Below are 9,014 nucleotides of genomic sequence, written 5' to 3'. Positions count from 1 at the left end.
TCCGTCTCAAAAAAAAAAAAAAAAAAAAAGTACGAAGTTTGCGTTCATCTTCCACTTTAATGAGTTTCTGGCAGCCAATGGCTGGGAAGGAGATGTTCAGCTTCATCTTGAAATAGCTGAACGCCTCCGAGGTGCCATGGAAAAGAGTCCTAATTTTTTAAAAAAAAAAAGGTTTGTGCAGAATTATATGGGCCATATGGTGATTATACCTCAATAGTGTTGATAATCTCACAAGTGAAGGTCTTACCAGTGTCAGAGGGAGGTGAAAAAGGTCAAATCAAGTACCTGAAAATTACCAAGTAAGGTCATTCCGAAGGAAGCCAGACACAGCGCCACCAATCCACTAATATTCAGCCACGGGTTTAAAACCTTCGGTTTCAGTTGTATGAAGCGCAGAACAGCTACCACAAGGGCTAGGAGTAAAGCAAAGTCTTAAAATGAAAGAAATTAAATCACACACCTAGACTGTGAGGCAGAATTCTATTATTAATATTATTATTTTGCTGCTGCACTATTTTCTTAGGTAAGAGGGAGAATTCTAAAGCCACAATGTGCAAAATTAAACTTTTCACCGCAGTACATTTTACATCTCTGGAATGATCCACAATTTTTCAGAGAAACTTTCCATGCAATGGTTATGATTATTTAGATGTTTTATTACACCCAATCTGGGGAAAGCAGAGAGGCAGAGAGGACTCCAGGCAGCAGGGCCTTATGTTACTTAGGTGAGGCAAGGATGATAGGACTATGAATGGTGTTCTCAGAGTTTTCAAAAACAAGGTCAGCACAGGACAGACTGGCTTAGGAGAGCACTGCAGAGGCTTGGCACACAACATATAAGATGGGATAAAGACAGACTGACTCAGTCATTCTTTTTTTTTTTTTTCTTTTTTGAGATGGAGTCTCGCTCTGTGGCCCAGACTGGAGTGCAGTGGCCGGATCTCAGCTCACTGCAAGCTCCACTTCCCAGGTTTATGCCATTCTCCTGCCTCAGCCTCCCGAATAGCTGGGACTACAGGCGCCCGCCACCTCGCCCGGCTAGTTTTTTGCATTTTTTAGTAGAGATGGGGTTTCACCGTGTTAGCCAGGATGGTCTCGATCTCCTGACCTCGTGATCCGCCCGTCTCGGCCTCCCAAAGTGCTGGGATTACAGGCTTGAGCCACCGCACCCGGCCAACTCAGTTATTCTTTAGCTTAGAATAGTGTGGAAAATAATGATAGGGTAGGAACATAATGGGAAGAAGACAAGGTTACCACATCTAGACAAAACTACTGGTGCTAGTGCCATAAACCATTCCTGGGGAGAGGAAGAAAAATAATGGTAAGTGTACAAGTTCCTTTATTACTGGTTTTACTCTCACTTCCCTTTGATTCTACTTGGAGGTGTTCACTGTCAAACAACAAAGATAGTTAATCTAAATTAGAGAAGTTACCATATTCACACATATGAAACCTGTATTTGAACACAGCAGATTGGGAGATTTGATATGTACTGGAAATGGTACCTAGTATATCAAGAAAACTTAATTCCTGAAAATAATATTAATTACTCCTTTTAAAAGTCCACTCTATCTTTTGAAGCAAATTGGTATCGGAGAATTTGAAGAGAGAATGAGGGAAGTTACTTAGATTTCAAATCTGACTTCTAATAGTAACCTCGGGATAGTCCATACTCAAGGCCCTAATCTAAGGATGACCTTTTTTTTTTGCCTAGTGCAGAGATATTTTCATATTTATACAAAGAGTTGGCAGAGGTTAGTCAATAAATGATGAAAAATCACTTTCAATTAATGTAAATTATATCTACATGTAAGGAAACAAACTTACTACTAAGATAATTTATTTTGACATTAAGGTTCAGCAGGAAAGACAATTAGAAATTCAAGAATTACCTTATTTATACAGCAATTAAGTTGGTAATTATTTGCTAAAGGTTTTTCTTTGATTACAGGCCATTATTAGTAGTCATTAATAAAGAAAATCTATCCATAAATTTGCATTTCCCAAGTATGTTAAATTTCATAGTGTAACCCTATGGCTTTAAGCTCGATAAGTTGACTTTTTGTTCTAAGTACTTCTGATCAAAGAGTGGTATAAAACTTGATTAATATTTGGGTTTTAGAAACAAAATAGAGATAAATCATGATTTATAAAAATCTCAAATTGTTCAGCCCTGATATATACTTTAGTATATGCTTCAGCTAGTATCCACTGTTGATCGGAAAATTAATACATTATACCTGGGTTAACAATAGTTTCTCAAACTATTGGTTTGAGGGACCTAGGTAGGAATTATATCTGAAGTCTTTAACAACGACAATAACTATCCTAGAGGATGAAAAATAGTCACAATGTCTTATTAATTTTAGGATAAGAACAGGAGGAGGAAGCAGGGGAGAGGAGTAATTCAACACACAGCACTCCATCACAAAGTGGTCATCAGCTAAAGAAGTCATTAGATTAAGCCTAGAGAGCTCAACACAGGCACCATAGGATATCCTTCTAATGAGTTGTGTATGGCTGTTAGGACATAATAACAAGACACTAAGACAGCACACTTAATTTTTGTTTTCTTTTTTTTGAGACAGAGTCTGACTCTATCACCCAGGCTGGAGTGCAGTGGCGTGATCTCAGCTCACTGCAACCTCTGCCTCCCGGGTTCAAGCAATTCTTCTGCCTCAGCCTTCCAAGTAGCTGGGACTACAGGCCCATGCCACCACGCCCAGCTAATTTTTGTATTTTTAGTAGAGACAGGGTTTCACCATATTGGTCAGGTTGGTCTTGAACTCCTGACCTCAGGTGATCTGACCGCCTCGGCCTCCCAAGTTGGTGGGATTATAGGCATAAGCCTATGATATAGACGGAGTCTCTCTGTCGCCAGGCTGCAGTGCAGTGGCGCAATCTTGGCTCACTGCAACCTCCTCCTCCTGGGTTCAAGTGATTCTCCTGCCTCAGCCTTCTGAGCAGCTGGGACTACAGGCGCACGCCACCATGCCCAGATAATGTTTTTGTATTTTTAGTAGAGATGGGGTTTCACCATGTTAGCCAGGATGGTCTCTATCTACTGACCTTGTGATCTGCCTGCCTTGGCCTCCCAAAGTGCTGGGATTACAGGTGTAAGCCACCGCGCCTGGCTGGCTAATTTTTTTTTTTTTTCTTTTTTAATGACCACTGAAAACTCTCTCTGGCCATTTTGTGGGATAGAATGGTGCTGGAACTTGACCTAAGCCCTAAACCCAGTTCCTGAAATGGCTCTTCATGTTGACCCACCCAGCCAAACAGTTTGTTCCTTTATGCCCAGGGGAACAGAGTTGATGGCCGCTCTCTTCATTATCTATTTCTGTCCATTAAACACAGGACATGCAACATCTCCTGGTCCCTGCATTGCTAGCTGTCCTATTTGTAATATGAACAGTAAGTCATCTTATCATGAACAAATTATGAAATTCAGCAGGAAACAGAAACCAATTTGAAGACAGGGATTTAACCCAACACTCCAAACTTCCAGAATTGCATTCTAAACACCACACTTTGCCCTTTTTCACCTCTTAACTCCATTATTAATCAGATCAGGGGAGGCAAGCTTTCCTTTTAAAATAGATTCTAGCTGAATTTTTAGAACGATTGATCTAATAAAGATTTTGCCCCATAACAGTTTTACTAACACTTAGGTATGAATGGAGGCAGATTGGGACTGTTATGAAGTCCATTTTCAACCAAGTAGTGATTTAATTATACCTTCTTGAAAAAGACTTACGGGCCATTTCAAAGCCATCTTTATATATGCTAGCTTTTACCACATTCACGTTCTGATCAATAGATATATTTTTTTGTTTCATTAAAAGTTTTAGATTTCACTAACAGTTTCAGAAAAGATTTTAAAAACTCATCCTTCTGTGGTTTTTGGTATTTAGAACGGTTCTTTGCTATACAGAGGTGTCCCCTACTTAATTTTCCTGTCTATTTTAAAAGAGTGCAAATCAAATAATGGCTGATTTTCTAACTACATTTTAAATTCTGAGTCTGACTGGGTTTTTAAAGTTCAAAACTCAAAATAACGTCTCTTCCTTGCAGATCTAAACTGGTACCTAGCCAAATTTTTGTTTTGTTTTGTTTAGTTTTACTCTTTATGCATGAATAATTCCTATTTATGACTGCAGTAGAACACAACTGTCAATATGTTTTGCCTGAAGGGAGAGTGGCTGCTATTAGGTGACCGAAATCATTCAGTTATTAGCTTTATCCTCACAACCTCCCCAGGGCAGGAAATCATATTCCTTTGAAGAAATTTGTCTTAGGTCTTTTTCTCTCTCACCCTGTGGAAAGAAATGCAGTTTCAAGACAAAGAGCATAACTAATTCTCTAAAGAAAATAATTGAGCATTCAATCTTTGATTAGTCTGCCAAAAAAGATAAAATATCTTTGCTAATTTTAATACATGCTACATTCACTCAGTTTTAGATTGTAAATTATAATCTATACGGCTGCTGAAAAGCAGTGACTGATAGGCGGTGTGGGTTATTTCTTAAAGTTAGTTATGTAGACTAAAATAATAGTCTGAAGTCTAACAAGGGCGGGCCTGGGGAGATGAAGGTATCCACAGTTTAGAGGAGGAATCATTAGTAAACTGATTCTTTTTCACTCTCAGAGTTGATAAATAAATACTTGTTGGTTTGCTTCCATTGAACACTAATCTTAATCAATTTTATGTCTACCAGATGGTACTGAAAATGATGAACGATAATACAGAATAAACACTGGATGTTGTAATACCTTAGAGCAAGAGCTAGCAAAAGCTTAATTGCTTCTTGGTGGAGCAGGAAGGACTGGAGAATAAGATGATGACAAATGTCATCTGGAAGAGGGGATCTTGCTTTCATTGCTTTGTTTTTGGAAGTGCTTTTGTAATTAGTCAATTATAAGCCTTATAACTGGATAAACTTGTGAGTGATACAAACTGGGTTTTTAAAAATTATACACTTAAAGACTACTGGGAAATATCAGTTTGTCTTAAGCATACAAAGGAAACAATATGTGGCTTCCAATGTGCTCACTGGTTTGTTTAAAGCCCAGTGGAGGACAGACAGCTGGTGACAGCTTTTTTATATTCCAGACTTGAGTATCACGCTTAAATGAGGTAGTATTTGCAAAGCGCTTTGCATTGTTCCTGGAATAGAAATGATGGCTATTAATTATTGTTGCTGCCCCCTGTGGGATGATCATACGAATAGATGGCAGCCTGCAAGCCTATGTGCTATGATGGCAGAGGGGCCAGGAAAGGCCCCTGACCCTGCCATTCAAGGTTCACTCTTGGGCCTTTGCGCTCTGTTAAATGTGAATGTTCCTCAGCAGCTATTTATGTCTTGGGATGAATAAGTTTATTAGGTCTTTTCAGAAGACTGGTGTCAAGAGTAGAAAAAAGGAGCGCATATAAAGGTCCTGGCAGCTCTGAGGCTGAAAGCAGTGACAACCAAACCTGCCTGCCCAGGACTGGCCCTGGTGCCCACGGGTGCACCAGATGCTGCAGGTGCCATCCATCTTGATACCTGTAAATATCTAGGATGTGAAAGTCCTGACTGCCAGGGGCATAAAGAGGAGAGCTTTTTTAAAGACTCAGCAACCCCCACATCAGGATATGTTTAACTTTCTCCTTAGTGGTAGTATAGCAGCCCATGCCTTCCAGATGCTTCCTGCTTTGGCAAATGGGATATGCTTTGGGGAAGGCTGGGGAGGGCTTTGATGGAAAGGTGGTTAGCTCTAGGGAAGAATCTTGTTAACTGTACAGAAGCTCCCCAGTGTACTTCTTTTTGAAGCTTACAGATTCAAGAGAGGCCTGATGGGCCTGATGGGAAACATTCTCCATGTTTCTCATGTTCTGGGCTTTCTGAACCAACTAGTTTCTGCCTGTGTTGCATGTTGGACCACCCATCTCCCTTGATTTTCCACTGACTTCTAAAGGTCTTCCCATTCTTATAGCAAACATTAAAAAAGAACACATTAAGAATGAGTAGGAATTTTGGGGGGGAGGTGAAATAACAGGTTACTTCTTTGGGGGACATGTCCCATAAAGGTTGAATATTCCCTCAGTAATACTACTACCTTTTACTTAGAGTGCAAGTCTCACCATCAAAAGAACTACTTCCAGAACACCATTGTGGGAAGGGTATGCTGTCTCTGGTCCTTCCTAACAGCATGCTGACAGTGACAGCTAGTTGACTCTTGGAGAGACACTGGGAAAGTCTGACATTGAGGAGATGGTATACAAGGTAGATGTGAAAAAGGATAGAGTGCATGGCTGGTTCCCACCATCTCCGGAGGACTATGCAGGGTCGTGGATGCACTCACAGAGGGACAGAATATTACATGAGGGTCTTGGACCCCAAAGAAAAAGTGAGGAACTGGGGCTAAATATGAGTACCAAAGGTTTCTTCTTCTTCTTCTTCTTCTTCTTCTTCTTCTTTTCTTCTTCTTCTTCTTCTTCTTCTTCTTCTTCTTCTTCTTCTTTCTTCTTCTTCTTCTTCCTCTTCCTCTTCCTCTTCCTCTTCCTCTTCCTCTTCCTCTTCCTCTTCCTCTTCTTCTTCTTCTTCTTCTTCTTCTTCTTCTTCTTCTTCTTCTTTTTAAGCCTACTTCTCCATTTGCCAGCTTACTATGTCTACAGGCACAGGAGAGAGTGTAATCCTAATGCTAATATTGACCTTTAGGTTTAAAGACAGTATCTACACACATCAACAAATATCACAAAGCCCATGCATTTTTTTCATCTTTGCTAGCGACGGAATAAATAAAGCATTCTTTTCAAAGCAAACGTCTTATACAATATTACATTCTCATACAGGATTTTATACCATGAAATATATTATTTTATGCAGCAAAATAAATCAAATCAAGAGTATCTGAATGATAAAGATGGTAAAGGGAAGAGAAAATGTAAGGACAGCAGGGTGAACAAAATGGATGTATGAGAGAAAAAGACCTTTAAGACAAAGAGCTGGCTTCAGCATACTGACGTGATATGATACTAAATGATCAACTAAGCCCCCTATTGTTTCGATAAGGGTTTGGGAGAATTTAAAATAAAAAAGAAATGTACCAAAGCACATAAAGCATTCTTTACACTCTTCTTACCTAGGAAGGCTGCCATATTCATAACTTGACTAAACACACAGCTTGCAGGAGGATCATCACCTGCAATGCTTGAAAAAGATGAAATGTTTTATAGTTACTATATCAAAATCTATGATCCTCCTAACTTTTCCTATGGTCCCACAGAACAGAAGAGAATTGCTGGGTTACCTTATATATGGTGCATGCTTTACACCAGGTTTCCTGGATAACAACAACAACAAAAAAAAAAAAACACAGAAGTTCAGGTTAAAGCACTGTCATTTGTGCAGTTTAACCTTCCCAGTGGGAAAGTTTTTGCTAAATCTATTGATGAACAATGAAATACCCACAGATAAACTTTACCTTTCAGCTGAATTTAATGGTAAAATTTTGTCATCTTCCACAGCTATGAAGTATCTATCAAAAAAGAATAAGTTTATAGAACAAAGAAATTGAAAAAAAGAATCATTTGTTTCCCAGTTTTATTAAACTAACTGCACTAATTCATATTCACTTTTTCTAACTGAGAAATGCTCTTTTACAATTCTTTACCCATAGCTCATCTAGTTCTTTGAAGCTCAAATGTCATTATTAGTAATATTTCCTTAATTTTCAAAACATCCCCCAAATTAATGGCCATGCCTATAAACTGGAAACTAGAAAACAAGGAAACAGACCTTATAACTTTGAGCAAACTAAAATTAGAGTTCAGTTTCTAACTTCTCAGGAATATGTGTCCTACCTTTCCTAACAAACTTTAAGGGACTAAAATAATTTTCTTAAGGTGAATATTACCTAAAATAAGCAAGCGTGGGAACATTTTGTGGTAAGCCAGGACTTCTGATATAATGATATTCATTTTATAAGCATATCAGACCCAGTCATGAATAACTTGACTATGAACTGGACTGCAGATGGAATCCACGGCATATTAGCGTCAAATTCAAAAATCTTGTAAATAATTAATTCAAATAACCAGTTAACAAAATGTTCATCACAACAAGAACACATGAACACAAAATAAACTTGTATTCTTCACCATCTGCTTTGTATAATTATTACTCACTCTTGTTACTTACTTTGGTTAACAGAAAATGGGAAAGAAATGAGGACTTTAGCAAGGTTGAATTAGTAAAATATATTATTTTAAAGTATTTATAAATACAGTCATATAGATATGCCATCTACTATTTTTTTCAGGATGGGGACAGAGTCTTGCTCTGTTGCCCAGTCTGGAGTGCAGTGGCGTGATCTCAGCTCACTGCAACCTCTGCCTCCAGGGTTCAAGTGATTCTTGTGCCTTAGTCTCCTGAGTAGCTGGGATTACAGGCATGCGTCACCATGCCTGGCTAATTTCTGTATTTTCAGTAGACACTGGGTTTCGCCATGTTGGCCAAGCTGGTCTCAAACTCCTGACCTCAAGTGATCTGCCCGCCTCGGCCTCCCAAAGTGCTGGGATTACAGGCATGAGCCACTGTGGCTGGCCGCCATATACTATTAAGGTTTACATTTTTATCTACATTGCACCTGAATCCTTAAATAATTAAATGAGCGTATACTCACACTATCCACAATCCAGCTGAAGTAAACAAAGTAAATACAAGAGGTAGGAACATCCATATGCTGCATTTCTTCCCATCCATGCCTGTACCACTGAAATAAAATAAACAGGTATTAATAATTAAGGCAAAACATTTACTTCACTCTTTCAAGATAGAAAGTTTAGTCTAACTGAAAAAAAAAAGTGTATTTTATGAAACCATGATTCAAATTGGTATCATCATTCCCACCTACTCATGTGGGAAATCCCTGAAACAGTTAACATGGATGATTGTTATCTAGCTTAAATATTCCAGAGTTTTAGTTGAGAACTAATAGAAGACTTATTTTAATTAATTAATTTTTTTTTT

General features: G+C 38.6%; 1 protein-coding gene and 1 pseudogene across 2 annotated transcripts in view; both read right to left on the bottom strand.

The window, feature by feature from the left end:
• Positions 1-106, bottom strand: part of LOC108516969 (40S ribosomal protein S6-like) — a 2,188-nt pseudogene extending 2,082 nt beyond the window's left edge.
• Positions 1-9,014, bottom strand: part of TMEM150C (transmembrane protein 150C) — a 90,364-nt gene that overhangs the window by 12,258 nt on the left and 69,092 nt on the right. For both annotated transcript variants that reach the window (XM_017854743.1, XM_017854742.1), the window contains exons 3-7: positions 8,668-8,757; positions 7,468-7,521; positions 7,294-7,326; positions 7,126-7,193; positions 286-413 (exon numbers count right to left, since the gene is read on the bottom strand). In XM_017854743.1, the coding sequence (XP_017710232.1) occupies positions 286-413; positions 7,126-7,193; positions 7,294-7,326; positions 7,468-7,521; positions 8,668-8,757 (373 nt within the window). The remainder of the gene's footprint in view (positions 1-285; positions 414-7,125; positions 7,194-7,293; positions 7,327-7,467; positions 7,522-8,667; positions 8,758-9,014) is intronic.

The sequence above is a fragment of the Rhinopithecus bieti genome, unplaced genomic scaffold, assembly GCF_001698545.2.
Source record: "Rhinopithecus bieti isolate Rb0 unplaced genomic scaffold, ASM169854v2 scaffold_38123, whole genome shotgun sequence".
NCBI classification, from domain to species: domain Eukaryota; kingdom Metazoa; phylum Chordata; class Mammalia; order Primates; family Cercopithecidae; genus Rhinopithecus; species Rhinopithecus bieti.
This window is presented reverse-complemented; position numbering and strand designations above follow the sequence as displayed.